Source organism: Zootoca vivipara, chromosome 5, assembly GCF_965207765.1.
Source record: "Zootoca vivipara chromosome 5, rZooViv2.hap1.1, whole genome shotgun sequence".
Classification (NCBI taxonomy): domain Eukaryota; kingdom Metazoa; phylum Chordata; class Lepidosauria; order Squamata; family Lacertidae; genus Zootoca; species Zootoca vivipara.
In genome coordinates this window covers 63,756,967-63,776,753 of record NC_142588.1, presented here as the reverse complement: position 1 = coordinate 63,776,753, position 19,787 = coordinate 63,756,967, and the positions used below count along the sequence as shown (strand labels likewise).

Genomic DNA, 19,787 nt, shown 5'->3' with positions numbered 1-19,787 from the left:
ATTTCTGTGTATGTATTCCTGAAGGATTTTTCCAGTGCTTTTTTTTTTCTAGAAAAAGGGGTGCCAAATCTTCTCTTACAGTGACAATGGTACCCACTTGAGATGTGCCAGAACTGAGTTCTGGTGAGTTGTGGCTGAAATAAAGCCCTGATCATACATGTCTTCAGGCCTTGCAAAGATGATTATTTAAGCACATGGAGGAGACTGTGGAGATGAGCACACCAGCTTCCACACCACCACTATTTTCATTGCCTTCCAACTGTGGAGGGAGATGGTCTGAAACGGGGTGTTTTGGAGCTTTGAGCTTAGAGGGGGGGGAGTGGAATTGCTTAATTCCATGCAATTCCATCAGCTGAGAACCCCCTAGTTAGCCAGCACTGAATGTCATGGCCATCTGGATGTACAGTTCCTACTCCTCGTAAAGCAACAGTAGGGGAATACCTTTATTACAGCTAACTAAAATGTCACAAAACAGCGAGCAGACTTTTGAGTTCCCCAAGAGGCCTTCTCTAACATCGATCTTTCCATCTTGTAATTATGAAACCAAAGCTCGTAAACCAAAAGAGAATGGAAGCTGCTGAATCATATTTCTGAGTAAATGTTCTGCGAGCGTAAAGCCCACCATGAATCTTCCTGTCCAAAGCATTACAATTTTGCAACGTAAGAGAAATATAATAATAGTAGTAGTAGTAGTTTATTATTTGTACCCTGCCCGTCCGGCTGGGTTCCCCCAGTCACTCTGGGCAGCTTCCAACAAAGATTAAAATACATTAAAATGTCACACATTAAAAACTTCCCCAAACAGGGCTGCCTTCAGATGTTTTCTAAATGTCAGGTAGTTGTTTATCTCTTTGACACCTGGTGGGAGGGCGTTCCACAGGGTGGGTGCATAGCTGCCCAGTCTCCATTTTAATCCGTTCCCCCCCCAAAAAAAATATCCCGTAAATCCCCTGGTTTCCTACCTGCCAGGGAGGCTCCTTCTGCGCATGTCTGGACACGCGCAGTACCAATTTTGGGTGCCACTCTGCCCATGTCTGGGCACCGGAAATCGGACAGCGCTGGCACCGGAAGTCGCTTCTACGCATGTTCAGACATGCATAGAAGCAACTTCCGGTGCCACGCCGCTGCTGATCCTGGATTTTTCAACAGGAGACTTGGCAGCTATGGGTGGGTGCCACTACCGAGAAGGCCCTCTGCCTGGTTCCATGTAGCTTTGCTTCTCGCAGTGAGGGAACCGCCAGAAGGCCCTTGGCACTGGACCTCAGTGTCCGGGCAGAACTATGGGGGTGGAGAAATGCAGAAAACTGCGCCTGAATTGGCTGTGCTAATCATTTTACTGGTAAAAACACAGGAGTAACATTATTACAGCCAATGGATTTATATCAATATTTAATGACAAAAACCAGGACAATAATAGAGAAATCAGTTGCCTGTAAACTGAAATACTGTTTGGGTTTGGGAACAACTGCTACCTTACCACAGTCCTCACTGTGGGCCCTGGTTTGATTTCCAGGAAATTATGAACATAATGTGATTTAATTGGCACACACAAGTCTGGATGTCCCTCTCACACAGTTTGTTTCATTTATTTAGGAATCGAAATGCCACTTTTCAAAACACAGTTTTCTCAAGGTAGCTTATAATTAACACCATATGACATGAATTTAAGCACACTTTAGCAAAATTGTTCCAAGGGGAGAAATTTCCACTTCACAACAGCACATCCAAAATGGCTGCTCTCTGAATATTTTAGTCGATGGTACTCGTTTGTGTATTCTTCTCCGTTGAGGCAGATTTCATAAACTCCTTTAAGATGAAATAGTAGCAGATACCATCCAGGAAGCAGTTGAGATTAGCCCAGCACAGGCTGATTTGAACAAATGAGCGAATAATCTGCTGGCAATCACCCAGTATTTGGTTCTTCACAAGATAATATAACACCAGGGCCACGTGCAAAGGGGTGAAGCAGACGAGAAATGTAGTCAGGTTTGCTGTGATTATATTGATGGATTTGCTCCTGTTTGTGAGGGGCTCGCCAGGTGCTCGGTTCCTTCGCAGGCGTACAATGATCCTGACCGTGCAGAAGATCATAGCTGTCATGCAAACAAGAAAAGCTGTTTCCAAGGTGATAAACAAGATGGTGTTTTTCCAAATACTTCCGGAAAAGCCGTAGAAGCAGGGGCCTCCATGTTGGTGAAGTTGATACGTACATGCAGTTCCTGCCCACACCCCAGCTGAGATGACAAGGCAAGTTGCGGCTGCTTTCTTGGGAGATCTCAGGGTCACGGCGACAAACGGGTGCAATATAGCAATGTATCTATCCACACATATGCATGCGGAGGTTAAGATGCTTCCGTACATGTTCACAAAATACAAGCTTTCCAGGAATGAGCAAAAGGCACCCCCGAGACCCCACTCGCTTTTGTGATAAGAAACTATCTTAAAGGGAAGAGCAAAGAGCATCAAGGTATCAAAAACCATCAGGGATGCCATGTAGATAATGGGTTCTGTCCATTGCTTGATCTTGCGGCAGGCAAACCACATTGCCATTCCGTTGAACAGCAACCCCAGGATGAATGTGGGAATGTATATAGCAAGTTGGAAGCGTTCCACATAAGGTGGAATGGGGAGGCTGTTGTTCCCTTGACTAGCGCAGTTGTCTTGAAGGCTGCTTATCTCCATCAGTTCAGTTTCCTTCAAAAATGGGAAGAGACAATGAGTCTATGAGTCCATTGGTCGGTGCCCCCCGCCCACCCCCCATTCAAAACCCATCTGAACCATGAGCTCACTGGATAGCATCAGGGAATCCATTTTCTTTCAATCTCCTATATGTAATATGGAGGTAACATACTCACCTACAATATTAGAGTTGCTGTAAGGATTGAACACTTAGGAGTAGTGGGGAAAACCAACGTGGTTTCTCTGAGCCACCTTTGACAAGGTGCCCCATGATATTCTTGTAAAGAAGCTGGTAAAATGCGGTCTAGACAATGCTACCATTCAGTGGATTTGTAACTGGCTGGCTGACCGAACCCAAAGGGTGCTCATCAATGGCTCCTCCTCATCCTAGAGTAGTGACTAGTAAGGTGCCACAGGGTTCTGTCTTGGGCCCAGTCTTATTCAACATCTTTATCAATGACTTGGATGATGGGCTTGAGGGCATCCTGAGCAAGTTTGCAGATGCCACCAAATTGGGAGGGGTGGTTAACACCCCAGAGGACAGGATCACACTTCAAAATGACTTTAACAAATTAGACAACGGGGCCAAAGCAAATAAGATGAATTTTAACAGGGAGAAATGTAAAGTACTACACTTGGGCAAAAAAAATGAAAGGCACAAATACAGGATGGGAGACACCTGGCTTGAGAGCAGTACATGTGAAAAGGATCTAGGAGTCTTGGTAGACCACAAACCTGACATGAGTCAAGAGTGTGATGCAGCAGCTAAAAAAGCTAATGCAATTCTGGGCTGCATCAATAGGAGTATAGCATCTAGATCAAGGGAAGTAATTCTGTAGTACCACTGTATTCCACTCTGGTCAGACCTCACCTGGAATTCTGTGTCCAGTTCTGGGTACCACAATTCAAGAAGGATACTGACAAGCTGGAACATGTCCAGAGGAGGGCAACCAAAATGGTCAAAGGCCTGGAAATGATGCCTTATGAGGAATGGCTTAGGGAGCTGGGTATGTTTAGCCTGGAGAAGAGAAGGTTAAGGGGTGATATGATAGCCATGTTCAAATATATAAAAGGATGTTATATAGAAGAGGGTGAAAGGTTGTTTTCTGCTGCTCCAGAGAAGCGGACACGGAGCAATGGATTCAAGCTACAAGAAAGAAGATTCCACCTAAACATTAGGAATAACTTCCTGACAGTAAGAGCTGTTCGACAGTGGAACTTGCTGCCAAGGAGTGTGGTGGAGTCTCCTTCTTTGGAGGTCTTTAAGCGGAGGCTTGACACTCATCTGTCAGGAATGCTTTGATGGTGTTTCCTGCTTGGCAGGGGGTTGGACTGGATGGCCTTTGTGGTCTCTTCCAACTCTATGATTCTATGATTAGCAGGGTCAGATCCCACCTTTGCCACTTCCACTCATGTAGGCCCTGCAATAGGACACCAATGGGTTTGATAGCACTGCAGTAAAGCTTTGAGTCTTATCATTCATATTGGTCTTACTGCAGAATAAACTAAATCACATCATAGTTAAGGGCTTCTCTAATCAACCTGGGTCAATTATAATATGTTCTTCATTCTCCCATTGAAATGCTGCTGCGACGCAGATGTGAATGTAAATTTTATACCACAGCACTCAATGAAGCAGGCAGAAGGTACTAATGGGGCTACCCATTCAAACTCCTAATAACCTATGAAGGAGTAGCTAAAACTGCCTCCTCCATACAACTGGAAGCGAAAATAAAAATAAAAATAACAATAATAATAATTACGGGTAACTCAACTGGAACTGCAACCAAATGAAGACAAACAACTGAGAGAAGTAGGCAGCTGAGAGGAAGACACAGAACTCAAAGAAGGCGACTGGCAGCAAATGAATAGAAAGGGAAGAAAAACAAGATGATAAAGAGACCTGCAAGAAAAGAGGAACAACCGCAAAAGCATCGCAGAGATGGCTTCTTCTCTGCCTGACGTCTCATTGAAACTACCAGCTGTAAGTTTGAGATCTATAACCAAAACAGGCAAGAAATGAGATCTATGAGATCTATAACCAAAACAGGCAAGAACTGGGCTATTACTCTCTCTCTCTCTCTCTCTCTCTCTCTCTCTGCAATATAACCATGTAAAACATTTTCTATTTCTGTGGGGGAGGGGTTAGTGCTTATGTCCCCCAATTTCATCTTAGCTCATGGGCATCCGACTCATGAAAAAAGAGGCAGACTATTCCGCTCTCAGCTATAGGTGCAGGGAAGGTTGTGGCATTTTTGTAAGTAATCTGAGCATTTGCCATTTCACGTTTTAAGCTCATTGTTGTACGTGGGTGCTCCGCGTGTGTAATGTTCCCTTGGAGCCTGGCTGCTAGAATTTAATTTAATTTTTGTTATGGTTTAGGAGCTGAAACGTGACCTTGAAATGTGCTGTGGAATACGGTGCTTGGTGATTTATTTATTTATTTTTTTAAATATGCTGCTGAACAAGGATGTGACCTTGAGCTGTGTTTCAAAACCACTTTAGCTTTAGGTAAGCATTGTTGTTTTATTCAAAAAAGGCCGTGGCACACTCTTTAACTAGTGCCTCGTTGCGAGACTCGTTGAGAATCCCCTGTAAGTTGCTTTGCCTTCCACAATGGAGAAAGGCCATTAATATTCCAATAATATTCCATTAATATTTGACTTCCTTCACCAAACTGGAGGCCTCCAGGTGTTTTGAATTCCAACTCTGGTCAGTCTGAGCCAATGATTCTGCTGGCAAAGGCTGGCTTACATAATAAGTACCTATAAAACCCTAACAGTTCAATGTAAAACTACTTGAAGGACTGTCTCCTCATATGTAAATCTGTTCATCCTTTAAGATTTGGTATTGCATCCTTCTTGTGTGTCTATCGCTTTCTGAGGCAAGATTGGTGACAGATGTAACAGGGTTTTTGTTGTTGTTGTGCCCCCCCCCCAAATCTATAGGAAACTCAAAAGGTGTTCTTCTGGCAACTGAAATTATTCAGTTGATTCTGTTGTTGTTTGCTTATTTAATTAAATCATTAAATAAATTTATATCCTGCCGTTGCTCCCAAAGGGTGCCAGTGTATTACTTATTGGCGTTGCTCTTTGCGTTTTTGCTTTCTGCTGTTGTTCTTGGTTTGAAAATCTGTTGCTTTTACATTTGCTGCTCGGAGGCAGGGGGAAAGTGGAGTGTGCGTTAAATTACATAAATTATTCTTATCTAATTCTTATAAAATTGGTCTATTTTGGACTTGCTACCACAAAACATGGGGTCAGCAACTAACTTAGATGGATTTAAACAGGTATGAGACATAGAATCATAGAATTATATGATAGAGTTGGAAGAGACCACAAGGGCCATCCAGTCCAACCCCCTGCCAAGCAGGAAACACCACCAAAGCATTCTTGACAGATGGCTGTCAAGCCTCTGCTTAAAGACCTCCAAAGAAGGAGACTCCACCACACTCCTTGGTAGCAAATTCAACTGTCGAACAGACACATTTATGGAGCACAGAGCAGGCATTGACTACTAGTAGTGATGACTCTAGTGATATATCAGAGTTAGTATGGGTCTGATTGCCAAGTGTTGGGAACAGGCTTCTGAATTTGATGGACCCTTAGTCTAATCCAGCAGGGCTCTTTTCATGTTTGAATAGACTATGTTTTTATACTTTCTGCAACAGGGATCAGCAAAGTTTACCTCCCCTGGGCTGGTTCACTCCAGCGGAGATCCCTCCGCGGGCCGGATTGTGCATGCACCCACGATTTCCAGTGTCTGCGTCTGCACAGATACGATTTCCGGCATCTGCGCATGTGTGGACGCGATTTCTGGTGCTGCGGAAGCAAGTCCCTGCGCTGCGCTGCACCGGTTTAGCGCAGCACGAGCAGGCAGCTCGGTTCGGGGGCGGCTCAAGGGCCGGTTAAACGACCCCCGTGGGCTGCTTGTGGCCCATGGGCCTTAGGTTGCCTACCCCTTTGTACAACATTCAAGGTACTTAATATTAAGCGCAAAAATATATTGTTGCTTGCATCTGTCTGTCTCAAGAGACAACTGAGTGCACCTCCGGGGATGAAGTCAAACTGCTGCATTAGCAGCACCGAAGGGACCTCCTCCTTGGGGCGCAAGCCTGGGCAGTGTGTATGGAGGTCCTGGGCTGCCCAGATGACAAGACCCCCCCCCCCTTGGCCTTGCGGATGTGGTCCAAAGGAAAGCAGAGCCATATGTTTTGCACCAGCTTGGCTGCAGGAGCAGCTGGAAGGAGGCATACAAGCCACCATCCAACCGTCTTAGGCAATAAAAGTAAATAAAATTACATATAAAGTGCATATGCTAGATAAAGGTAAAGATAAAGGACCCCTGACAGTTAAGTCCAGTTGTGAACAACTCTGGGGTTATGGCGCTTATATCGCTTTACTGGCCAAGGGAGCCGGCGTTTGTCCGCAGACAGTTTTTCCGGGTCATGTGGCCAGCATGACTAAGCCGCATCTGGCGAAACCAGACCAACGCATGGAAACGCCATTTACCTTCCCGCTGTAGTGGTACCTATTTATCTACTTGCACTTTGACATGCTTTCGAACTGCTAGGTTGGCAGGAGCTGGGACCGAGCAACGGGAGCTCACCCCATCGCGGGGATTTGAACTGCCGACCTTCCGATCGGCAAGCCCTAGGCTCTGTGGATTAGACCACAGCACCACCCGCTCCCTCATGCTATGTAGTCCTAAAACATGCTATGTAGTCCTAAAAGCTATACAATAGAAAAGGTATAACCTGAATGTATTCTTTGCGGTCGAAACGAGATTATATAACAAACACCTAACATGGCTCACTTGGTAGAGCATGAGACTCTTAATCTCAGGGTCGTGGGTTTCAGTCCCATGTTGGGCAAAAAATTCCTGCATTGCAGGGGGTTGGACTAGATGATTCTTGTGGTTCCTTCCAACTCTACAGTTCTGTGATTCACCCCAAAACAAGACAGGAAAACATTTTTCAGTCAAGACATAAAAAAGAAAGTGCAAAACACTGTTCTTTCTGGTAATGGGCAGGTGTCATTTCCTTGAAGAGGATTTATGCAGGAGTAACTAGGCACAGTAACCATGGTCTAAATGCCAGTGCCTACCTGGAACTGAGATAATCTATGTTAGCTCCACCAGTTCGAGTCAGTCAGCATTCAGGATGGTGGAATGGGAGGGCTAGGTTCAGGCTGCCCACACACCATACATTTAAAATACCGGTACATGACTTCCCACAAAGAATCCTGAGAACAGTATTTACCCCTCACAGAGCTACAGCTCCCATCACCCTTAAACAAACTACAGTTCCCCAGACTCTTTGAGGGAAGCTATGTGCTTTAAATGGTGTGTGCACTGCCTCACTCCCCACCTTACAAACAGATGGGCATCACTCTCAAAGCTGATAGTGTCAGCCATCTGATTACGGCTGTACATACAGCTTCTGATACACACACAAAGCATATTTTGTACTCAGGCTGAGGAAGAAATGCACTTTCAAGTATGCTATGCTATGCTATGCACATGCACACAAACACATAGAGGAGTTGCTCAAGTATGATAAAGGTAAAGGACCCCTGGCCGGCTAAGTCCAGTCAAAGGTGACTATGGGGTGTAGCAGTAATCTCGCTTCAGGCTGAGGGAGCCAGCGTTTGTCCACAGACAGCTTTCCGGGTCATGTGGCCAGCATGACTGAACTGCTTCTGGAGCAATGGGACACCGTGGCGAGTGCCAGGGTGCACGGAAACACTGTTAAACTTCTCACCACAGCAGTGCCTATTTATTTGCTTGCACTGGTATACTTTCAAACTGCTAGGCTGGCAGAAGCATGGACAGAGCAATTGGAGCTCACCCAGTCGTACAGATTTGAACCGCCGACCTTGCAATCGGCAAGCCCAAGAGGCTCAGTGGTTTAGACCACAGCACCACCCGTGTCCCTTAGTTGCCCAAGTATTTTCCAGGGTCTGCCATAACCAGTATTGAGGCCTACATGAGATGGCTTGCTGGATCTAGACAGATATCAGCCAAACTGGAGATAAAGCATTGCAAATTAAAATTCTAGATGTGATCAATGATATCAGTACTTAAAGCTCATAGCACTTACCCCCAAACTCACTCTCCATAGAACCAGCCAGAACACTGGATGTTATTCAGTGAATCAACAGTAGGTCCTTCTTTACAAAGCCTTTCCTGCAGCAGAATAAACACCAGATCCCAAATGCAAATACTAGCTTCCTCTTACCGATGTTCTTAAAACAAACATGTACCTGCGCACTACTTAATTAGCTAGTGCCATCATTTGCGAAAAGCTGCAGCTCTATTCTGTCAACTCCAGCTAACGTTCTCAACACATCATTTGAACTCCTCAGACTTCTGACGTAGTTTCTAAAGGTATTTGCATATGATGCTCTACTTTTTACTATGTGGTAAACCTGTAGCAGAGGAAATAGTATTTAAAAGCCACATGCGTGACAAGCTTCTCAATTTGGCCATGATTAGGGAACAGGATTATGTTTATTTGAAACCACTTGAGAGACACTGTACTGTATAATAATAATAAATAATAATAATAATAATAATAATAATAATAATAATAATTTATTATTCATACCCCACCCATCTGGCTGGGTTTCCCCAGCCACTCTGGGCAGTTTCCAGGAGGATATTAAAATACAATAATCTATTAAACATTAAAAGCTTCCCTAAACAGGGCTGCCTTCAGATGTCTTCTAAAAGTCTGGTAATTGTTGTTCTATTTGACATCTGGTGAGAGGGCGTTCCACAGGGGGGGTGCCACTACCAAGAAGGCCCTCTGCCTGGTTCCCTGTAACTTGGCTTCTCGCAGCGAGGGAACCGCCAGGCCCTCAGCATTGGACCTCAGTGTCCGGGCAGAATGATGGGGGTGGAGACGCACCTTCAGGTATACTGGACTGAGGCCGTTTAGGGCTTTAAAGGTCAGCACCAACACTTTGAATTGTACTCGGAAACGTACTGGGAGCCAATGTACGTCTTTCAAGACCAGTGTTATGTGGTCTCGGCGGCCGCTCCCAGTCACTAATCTAGCTGCTGCATTCTGGATTAGTTGTAGTTTCCGGGTCACCTTCAAAGGTGACATAGAGCCCCACTGTAGCATATACTGTAGCAAAACCCAGGTTTGGACATTGATTTTTATATTGCATTGAACTGAAACAATGGCACTGCCACTTAACCTATTGTTGTAAATAATTAGCTAATGAACTGCTGGAAAAGAAGAAAGCATGCAGTATAAACTTGCAGGTTAACAGTCACTACTGGAGGTGGTTCAAAACTGATTCTTGGCACCCTATGGAATGAATAGGGCTAGATCTGTAGTGCATTATGCTTGCATACTTCTTTTGAAAACCAGCTCACAACTGGGATAACTATTTTAGAGCTCTCAAAGGGCTACATTTGATGTTAAGAAAAAGTGAATGATATGCACGACCATGTTTTTATAACCTTCCCCAGCTTACTGCCATATTTACAGAATGAGATGTCAGTGTATTTGGTGCGAATGACAGACTAGTCTGCTCATTCTACAACATTTTCGCTGAAGATGAGATCAAAATGTAGTTGAGTTTTACTTCCGAGTAAGGAAGTTTCTAGTTTACTTTGAGCAATTATTAGAGTCATTTATAAAACACGACCTTCAGTTCCAGGAAACCTGCACGTTATGAGTCATCTGCTGTTTTCCCCACGCTGTATAGTACAAGAGGGCAGACTATGACAGAATCATCCAGTACATATGTGGACTGAATATTCATCATAAGGCAATGTCAGAATTGAAAATAGTAAAAATTTAACAACTTAATGTATGTCACTTAATAAATTTTAAAATATTAATTGATGGACAAACAGACTGGGCATATGCCTATTGCAAAAATAGCACCAGTGATATTTCTTCCTGATCCCCTATGAAAATCCAAACTCAAAATGAAGTACATTTAACTTTACTAGACCCATCAAGATGTATAATTAGCGTCAACTTGTAAATTGTTTGTGAAAATGCTGTTTCTGCTCAACACAGAGGTTGCTTCTACTAGGGACACTGCCTTCGGAATAGTTTATAGCCTTTAATTAAAACTCATTATATACTAAATTTATTTCAGCTGTTTGTGTTCATGTGGATACTTTCAAGATATTCTCAATAGCTGTTCTACATACTCAGTCATCTCCCGGTTTTCAGTTGCTTTATTAGCCACATTTCAACAATCCTTAGCTGCAGGTAACCTCAGAAAACCACTTTCATCATTTGATTAAAATGAGCTTTCACAGAGCAAATATGGGATAGAAATTTCGTTTGCAGAGGCAGCTCAGACATAATCAGAATGATCATGAGAAAGCAATGGTCATGCACAGAATTGCTTCTCTCTTTTGTAGACCTACTATTTCCTTAACAATTAAGTTCAATTGGCCTTTCCCATAATTATGCTGCAAACAATTCCCATTATGCTGGTTGGATAGCTCAGTTGGTTAGAGCATGGTGCTGGTAACGCCAAGGTTGCAGGTTCGATACCTGTTTGGGACACTGCTTATTTGGACTAGATGATCCTTGGGGTCCCTTCCAACTCTGATTTCTTCTACTTCATTCATTTTCCTCTTCTAACATTCTGATTTTAACTTTTCAACTGCTCTCTTCTGGAACAATGAGCATATCCTTTTTTAGTTCTAGTTACAGGTAGGTAGCCGTGTTGGTCTGAGTCGAAGCAAAATAAAAAAATAAAATAAAATAAAAAAAAATTCCTTCAGTAGCACCTTAAAGACCAACTAAGTTTATATTTTGGTATGAGCTTTCGTGTGCATGCACACTTCTTCAGGTCTGAAGAATCCTTTTTATTAGCATTTTATTAGCATTTTTCCTCCACTGCACGTCCAATTTATTTGCTTTCTGGCTAAAAGGAGGCAAGTTAATACTTTGAAGTTAGACCACTCCCATTTGACAACACACCTTTGAAAACTCAAACTGGGCTCTTCACAATACCTTTGCCACATAGTACTCATAGAAACGTCAAGCTCTTGCAGTTGTTCTGATGCTGCATTCTTATTGATACGAGGAATCTAGTAATTATTGTTATCTAATTAAGTTTATGTGGGCTGAATAGCCCCAAATCTGGAAGTTTGTCTGCAAAATAGGATGTATGACCTTAACTCCATTGATGGCTAGTACCCCGCCCCTGAGGGTCATTCCAGGGCACAAGTGATCAAAATGATCTCTAGAATTCAGCTGCTGAATTCTAATAAGGGCCCTCCTTCAATGTCTTCCAACATCCCAGATGGCTGCTGAGACCTTCCTAGTCCTGAGAATGGGAGGCTATTTCTCAATCCAACAGAAAATTATCCACTCACAGGTCAACCCTGACACTATCATAGCAATAATAGCTAATTAAAGAAATAAGGTAGCTGGCATATGCATTCCATAAACCTTTGGCCATCCCGTATCATATACCCACACCTCATTTGGCATTGCATCCAACCCTAAATCTGTTTCATGGTTCAAGGCAGTTAAGTATTCAGTGGCCACAGGCTCATCCATTCCTACCCATTGTTCAAATAATTGCAAACATTAAAGCTCATTTTTACAGGACAAGGGATGAATACAAGCAGGTTCTATTCATACTAACTGGATCCTAGAAAAGTATTCAAATGTTGTAAAAAATGCAACCAAAGTTTAATTGTAAACGTAACATTGAGAACATTGCAATTTTGAATGAACGTGTAAATATAAAATAGCACCCACCCTTCCAATTTAACAGCATTTTCTATTATAATGAATCTTAATAAAAGTATTTGGATTCCCAACAATAAAGACACACACACAGGCTGCCATTGTCACTTACAATTACCCCTGCAACCAGTCAAAATGTTTTGGTTGCAGGTTTTGCATAGCAGGGACACGAGATCTAGAATCAGCTTTAATAGGCATCCATGTTTGTTTAATGACTAACAAAAAAGTTAATGCCTGTATGCTATTGCTGCTTAAGACTGTAGTATCTACTTACCTCAGAGTAAAACACAGTGAATCTTGCTTCCAATACAGAATGACATTGCACATGAACTGCAAGCTACTTCATGCTGTGATCTAGTTTCTTAAGGTACAAATACTATTATTTGGTAAGACTCCAAACCTTTGTAAATGACTCTTGACTGTCTGAAAATATGGGTTTATATTCCCTTTCTCAATGTATTGCTTGCAATTTGTCTTTATTTTAAAATTTACATGGACAGATTACAGTTCTTCTGCCTAAGCTTTAAGGATACTTTCATGAGGTATTCTTTCCAGTTGGTTCTGGAAATGTCCTGTACTGTATAAGGGTGAACATGATACCATTATCACGTTCTATTAAGCGATAGGATAGGAAACAGAAACTTTTTTAAAAAAGAAGTAACAACAGAAGATATATATATATATATGTACTCATTCATGTTTATTTAACACAAAGCTCAATGTGTACAATGAAACAATGATATCCCCATGTGATCTTCATTATAAAGACATGTCTGCTAAGATTTAGTATCCTGTAACGTATTAGTATGATTCTTTTCAATATAAATTTTTCAGGTTTTCAAGATTGTTGCAAAAGGAGTGCAAGGGGGAAGGGAGAGATCTTCAAATCTAGGAGGCAGTATATACCATTTCTGACAGAAACCTTATTTTATACTTTTCTCAGAATGTATTTATATCAATTCTAAGATTTTAAAGCTATTTTAAATGATTAAACCAAACTGCTAGAACGCTTAAATGTTTATTTGAAACTGAACAAGTGAACTGAAGTATGAAAATATTTTCAAATAATCATCTGACATTACTTTTTTTTCTAATACTCTTCTCCTTCTTCAGCCTCAGCTTCCACAGAATCAACCCCTACTTCTTCATAATCTTTCTCAAGAGCAGCTAGATCTTCACGAGCTTCAGAAAATTCTCCTTCCTCCATGCCTTCTCCAACATACCAATGCACAAAGGCTCGCTTAGCATACATCAGGTCAAATTTATGGTCAAGACGAGCCCACGCTTCTGCAATGGCAGTTGTGTTACTTAACATACACACAGCACGTTGCACCTTGGCCAAATCCCCTCCTGGCACAACAGTAGGAGGCTGGTAGTTAATGCCCACCTAGAAGAAAAATGAAAGTTTAATTATGTTTCCCTACAGCACAAGGCTCCACCACCCACATTCAAGGGAATCACTGCAGGGCTGATGAGTTTTCCTTCTTCCTTACTTCCCATTACAGCAGGCAAGGACATTACAGAAAGAAAAGGAGAGGTGAACTGAATCTTAAGTAACTTGAACAAGACAGTCAGGTAGGTGAGAATATAAAAAATTATTTATCTATTTTCGACTATGTCCTGAGGTTCTGCTTCTACACCATAGGGAGGGAAGGCCAAATGTGTTTGTGGGCAATCATGAGCATTCCACTGTGAGCAGACTGTACTTTTGACCTGGGGGTTGTGTGTATCAATAAAATGATAAAACTACACAGGATTAAGATTCAGAATGCAGTCATCGTTAAGTTATATTTCAGCCAAGAAAAGCCCTCTGGGTTTAGGGCAGTATATAAATTCAAATAATTATAGTAAATAATACTACTACTACTAATAATACTGTTAAATATATGGTTAACTTATTAATATATTAGGATCACATTATTTGGCATACACCAAGATCACAAAATCTACCAGGAAAGGGCAAACTATTTAAAAGCCTCTCTATCTAGTCAGTTTCGTCCCAAAATGCTAAACAAATACTTTAAAAATGATACCCAAACCCTACTTCTTAAAACCTCAAATTATTCCAATTCTGAAAATCAGTTGACAGGCACTGTTCCATCCAGTCACCTATTTGAGGGAATGGAGAAAACTGGACCTCCTTCCTTGCCCAAATGTCCTTGTTCCAGAGGAAAAATCTGCAGCCCATTTCTATACGAGGGGTGGTTTCTGTTACATACTTTTTTATTTTACTTTTAATAGGTTAGTTGATGTGGTGTAGCAAAGAGTTGTTCTTTAATCAAGGAGACTTTTACTCAAATCCCAAACTATGCTATGAAGTTTATTTCAGGGTAGCCACAATCTCTCTGCCTACACTACTTTATAAGGCTGTGAGAATAAAATGTGATGCCACTATATATAGTGCTCTGAGCACTCTGGGTAAAAGGGATAATAAAAATAGAAACATTAATAATAGTCCTTAGCTACAATATTTTTAAAGGAAAAATCTCACCCTTTAATATTCTACTTTGAGAGCTTAATGATTATAGGAAATGCTAACTGCCACATTTTAGTAAAAAAATTGGTATGGCTAGTACTTTCCAAACTACTGGATATCTTGTGCCTTAGTGACAAATAAGAAATGTAATTTACATGAATATTGTTGGGATATCTAAAATGCACTTGCATATCATACCTAGTGTTTTTTTAAAGTGCACTGAATACTGCATATGCTCCCATTTGGATTACGAAGCACGGTACATGGGCCTGCCTATAAAAAGTATCTGGAAACTATGTGACAAGGATCTGCTCTGAAAGAATGAAAGGGGCCTCATGAATGAACAAATGTACTCTGTCATTTTAGACTGGGGCCTGTATCTTCAAGAAGCTTTTAAAACCGTATTTGATTCATTTTGATAAGTGCAGCATTTTCTATGAACTAATTTGACTAATTTCACTTTCAAAATTACGGACTGCACTGTTAAAATGGCAAGTGTGGAAACAACTACCTATTTGTTGTTAATTTAAAAAAGATTAAAAATGAATTTATGGACAGCTTGTGAACCATGAAAACCACCTATAAAGAAATGGCTGAAAGGTTCTGTAAACTCACTTAAAATGCTTTAAAATACCTTGAATCCAGTTGGACACCAATCCACAAACTGAATGGTACGCTTTGTCTTGATAGTTGCAATAGCTGCATTGACATCTTTTGGGACAACATCACCTCTGTATAACATGCAGCAGGCCATATATTTGCCATGGCGAGGGTCACACTTTACCATCTGGTTGGCTGGCTCAAAACATGCATTAGTAATTTCAGCAACAGACAACTGCTCATGGTATGCCTTTTCAGCTGAGATGACAGGTGCGTATGTTGCCAAAGGAAAATGGATTCGTGGGTATGGGACAAGATTTGTCTGAAATTCTGTCAGATCTACATTCAGAGCACCATCAAAACGGAGTGAAGCTGTGATAGATGAAACAATTTGGCCAATGAGACGATTTAGGTTGGTGTAAGTGGGACGTTCAATGTCAAGATTGCGTCGACATATATCATAAATAGCTTCATTATCTACCATGAAGGCACAGTCAGAATGCTCCAATGTTGTGTGTGTAGTAAGGATAGAATTATAAGGCTCTACTACAGCAGTAGATACCTGTGGAGCTGGGTAAATTGCAAACTCCAATTTGGACTTTTTGCCATAATCAACTGACAGTCTTTCCATGAGTAAAGATGCAAATCCAGAGCCAGTGCCTCCTCCGAAACTATGAAAAATAAGGAAACCCTGAAGACCTGTGCACAAATCAGCCTAGAAGAAAAAGACAGCAAGCAAAATATTACAGTATTCCAATAGTGTGTACTTAATGTACAAATCATTCCTACAAATCACTTGTTTTCACTGTGTACATTTAGAATATTTGGCTAATTAAAAATTTCCTTCCATTTTTCTTAACAAGTCTTAAAATCTAATGATCCTAGACTTATTTAATGTTGTCTGATTATTTCATGATACGCTGTTTTGTTACATTTGTTATTTTGATGTTTTGTTAAGAAGTATATGTTTTAGGTAGATAGAAAGATAAAACTAAGCAGTAGTAAAGTACAGTGTACGGGATTCTATACTACCGGTAGTAAGTTCTATTTACTGTAGAACTAATTTGCCAACTTAAATTAGTCAAGCCCACTAACTTCAGTGGGTCTACAAATATGTTTAATGTTGGATACAATGCACTGAATTTAATAAGTAGTAAAATAAAATCTTTAGCACATTTTCCTTGAAATCAAAGACTTCCAGAAAAATATTAAATGGTGCGTGTGAACAAAAGATAAATTATTTATTTATCTATTTCAGATAACATAAATTGTTGCTTTGGATAAAATTAGCTTGTTACTGGTATATGGCTTTTTTCTCACCATCTAAGACACATAAATGACTTCCAATTATTTATGTGGTCAATTAAAGTGCATGGCTTTGGGAATACTTTTAAATGTGCAATAAAGAACCAGTTTTTCTGTCTTTGTTAAGTCTGCTAAATCTAGTTCAATCACATTTAAACTCTATTCTGACACAATAAAATCAGACCTTTAAGATTAAGAACCTAAACCAGAGTAACATGGGAAGTTTGTACATACCAGAATCCTGTTAACATAGAAGATCCCTATGCAATACTGATACGTGTTGATATTTTACTGCTCTCTGTACAAGTGTATGTTTTAAAAACCCACTCACTTACAGTTCTATAGCTGTCTGTGCAGAAGTCAAATTGATGGGTCTTTAAGTTTGTATAAAGATGGGAGGTTGTAAGGAGGGTGTGATTAGCAATTTGGTTGTGTTTGTCCTTTGGATTTTTCTGACTAGTTTGAAAGGTAGCGAAATAGGTTGATGTCTGTTCTTCGTTTACTACTAAAACTTACCAGCTTGCGAATGCGATCCAGCACTAAATCAACAATCTCTTTTCCTATGGTATAGTGGCCTCGGGCATAATTGTTAGCAGCATCTTCTTTTCCAGTAATAAGTTGTTCAGGATGAAATAGCTGCCTATAAGTGCCTGTACGCACTTCATCTATAAAAAATTATAAAGAATCTTGTAAACCATTCCTATTTCACCTTTGCCTGATGCATTTAGCTTTAAAACATAGTTTGCCACAAAACTGTTTTGTAAAATTTGTATTGCTAAAGTTAATATTAATCCATAATAACTCTAATATACTGCTCAAAACTGCAATGTAGTCTATTTAACACTAGCAATTTCATACATCAGAAAGCAGCAATATACCTACCAACCACAGTTGGCTCAAGGTCCACAAAGACAGCTCTAGGCACATGCTTGCCAGCTCCAGTTTCGCTAAAAAAAGTGTTGAAAGAATCATCACCACCTCCTATGGTCTTGTCACTTGGCATCTGACCATCAGGTTGGATTCCATGTTCAAGACAATACAGCTCCCAGCAAGCATTACCAATCTGAACACCAGCTTGTCCAACATGGATAGATATACACTCACGCTGTTAAAAACAACAAAGACACATAAAAGAGTGGAAATTAGTTTGCTCTTTTGTAAATCACTGAGAATTTAAAAAAAAAAAAGTAGTACCATCACAGACTATTTTTAAGTGGCTCTCTTTTCAAACACGCCACTATCTCAGCCTAGATCTATTTAATGGAATATCCGAGGCCTGCTTAACTAATACTTTAAAAGAGGAATGCATTTCTCCTACCCTCCATATGATCCAATTAAGTTTTACTTATGCACTCATTACCCGTCATCTTTCACAGCATTTTGCCATAATCTGGCCATTTCGCACTTCCCAAACGGTTAATAATTACAGTGCATTCCCTCCCTACCACTGTCTGCTTTCGCCCTTCTCCGCGATTTCATGCCAGGATACCCGGTTTTACATTTCAACAGCTCTGACTTATCCCACTGTGGGCCTAATTCAAAGGAAAGCGACCGCTTTCACGCCTCCTCCTCCTCCATGCCACGCCACCCTTTAATAGAAAAACCACAATATTCCACCGCTCCGCACCATGGCGAATCTGAGGCGCAACGACGGTCACCCCTCGCGCTCTCGGCCCTGAGGAAAGACCGCCAACGGCGCGAGGCCAACTGACTCCCTCGGCAAGATTCGCGCCTTTCGGGGGTCACGCGGCTGCTCTCCATTGGCTGCGGGAACCGCCGCTGGTTCGCTCGTGCTCGCGCGCCACCTTCACACGAGTAGGCCGGCCTTCGCCGCACACGATGAGGGAGACCTCGGGTTTCCGTCTCCCCGCTTGCCATAGGGCCCTGCTTACCACCCTCTTACCCCGAGCTCACGGCCCCCGTCAGAACACCCTCAGCCGAAGGGGTTTAACACCCGCCATGCAGTCCCCCCCTCCCAAAGCCCCACCAGAGAAGCCCCCGTTCCCTACCATGGCGCCTCGCGGAGATGACGAGTTTCACGGTCACCGGTGGAGCGTTCTGCGCCCTGTCCCGTCTGAGACTAAAGTCAATTGTTCAGCCGTTGGGGGCAACGGGCTCTCTCGCGCCCCTTTCGGTCGCCCTACTGGTGCCCTATTGGCGGAGGCTGCTCCGCTTTTGCACGCTGATTGGTTGAACGGGTTCTTTTCCAACTCGGGGTGGTTGTGGCTTGATATGATGGGGGTGGTTGTGGGGCGGAGAGGAGCGTGACGTTTTAGGCGGGAAACATTTTCGCTCCTGGGGGGAGGGGTGGGTAGCTAAATGGATTGTCGGAACCCCTCGTCAACAAAAGCATCCTTCTACAATATGGGGGGAGGGGAAATGCACCATTATCACTCACTGGCAAGTGTGAAAAATGCATGCTTTTCACACATAATTGAAATGTGTGAAGTAGCCCATGATTGTGGATTGCGAAGTGCATTGAAAACACACATTTACCCCCTACAAACTTTGAATTAACCAACTGCCCTTAATAATTACAGGTAGGTAGCCGTGTTGCTCTGACGCCGAAACAAAATAAAAAATAATAAAAATCCTTCCAGTAGCACCTTAGAGACCAACTAAGTTTGTCATTGGTATGAGCTTTTGTGTGCATGGATCTGAAGAAGTGTGCATGCACACGAAAGCTCATACCAATGACAAACTTAGTTGGTCTCTAAGGTGCTACTGGAAGGATTTTTATTAATATTTTGTTTTGCCCTTTATAACTTTATCTTCTTTGAAGGCTGCAGCCTTATATGCACTTAGGTAAAGGTAAAGGGACCCCTGACCGTTAGGTCCAGTCGCGGATGACGGGTTACGGCGCTCATCTCGCTTTACTGGCTGAGGGAGCGGGTGTTAGCCAGCATTTGCCTGCAGACAGTTTTTCCGGGTCATGTGGCCAGCATGACTAAGCCGCTTCTGGCAAACCAGAGCAGCGCATGGAAACAC

General features: G+C 41.9%; 2 protein-coding genes and 1 non-coding gene across 3 annotated transcripts; 1 reads left to right on the top strand and 2 right to left on the bottom strand.

The window, feature by feature from the left end:
- Window positions 1-679: 679 nt before the first annotated feature.
- Window positions 680-8,918, bottom strand: LOC118094007 (G protein-coupled receptor 55-like). Its single transcript, XM_035133907.3, has 2 exons — window positions 8,780-8,918; window positions 680-2,694 (listed from the first exon to the last, which is right to left on the bottom strand). Exon 2 carries the CDS (start codon window positions 2,680-2,682, stop codon window positions 1,750-1,752), a length of 933 nt encoding a protein of 310 aa, XP_034989798.3. The 5' UTR covers window positions 2,683-2,694; window positions 8,780-8,918; the 3' UTR covers window positions 680-1,749.
- Window positions 8,919-11,151: 2,233 nt separating this feature from the next.
- TRNAT-GGU (transfer RNA threonine (anticodon GGU)) lies at window positions 11,152-11,221 on the top strand. Its single transcript has one exon. It is a non-coding gene; the product is annotated as a tRNA-Thr (tRNA).
- Window positions 11,222-13,095: 1,874 nt separating this feature from the next.
- LOC118094006 (tubulin alpha-3 chain) lies at window positions 13,096-18,881 on the bottom strand. Its single transcript, XM_088670811.1, has 4 exons — window positions 17,682-18,881; window positions 17,316-17,464; window positions 15,529-16,209; window positions 13,096-13,805 (listed from the first exon to the last, which is right to left on the bottom strand). The coding sequence occupies exons 1-4, from the start codon at window positions 17,800-17,802 to the stop codon at window positions 13,509-13,511; spliced, it is 1,248 nt and encodes a 415-aa protein (XP_088526937.1). The 5' UTR covers window positions 17,803-18,881; the 3' UTR covers window positions 13,096-13,508.
- Window positions 18,882-19,787: the final 906 nt, after the last annotated feature.

What these genes read in the sequence shown, in the direction of transcription:
- LOC118094007 (XM_035133907.3), bottom strand. Translation starts at nt 2,682, where the DNA reads ATGGAGATAAGCAGCCTTCAAGACAACTGCGCTAGTCAAGGGAACAAC.
- LOC118094006 (XM_088670811.1), bottom strand. Translation starts at nt 17,802, where the DNA reads ATGCCAAGTGACAAGACCATAGGAGGTGGTGATGATTCTTTCAACACT. An exon ending in CCTTGAGCCAACTGTGGTTG is followed by an intron (nt 17,465 to 17,681) that starts GTAGGTATATTG and finishes AATTTTTTATAG; the next exon opens with ATGAAGTGCGTACAGGCACT. An exon ending in GGTGTCCAACTGGATTCAAG is followed by an intron (nt 13,806 to 15,528) that starts GTATTTTAAAGC and finishes TTTTTCTTCTAG; the next exon opens with GTGGGCATTAACTACCAGCC.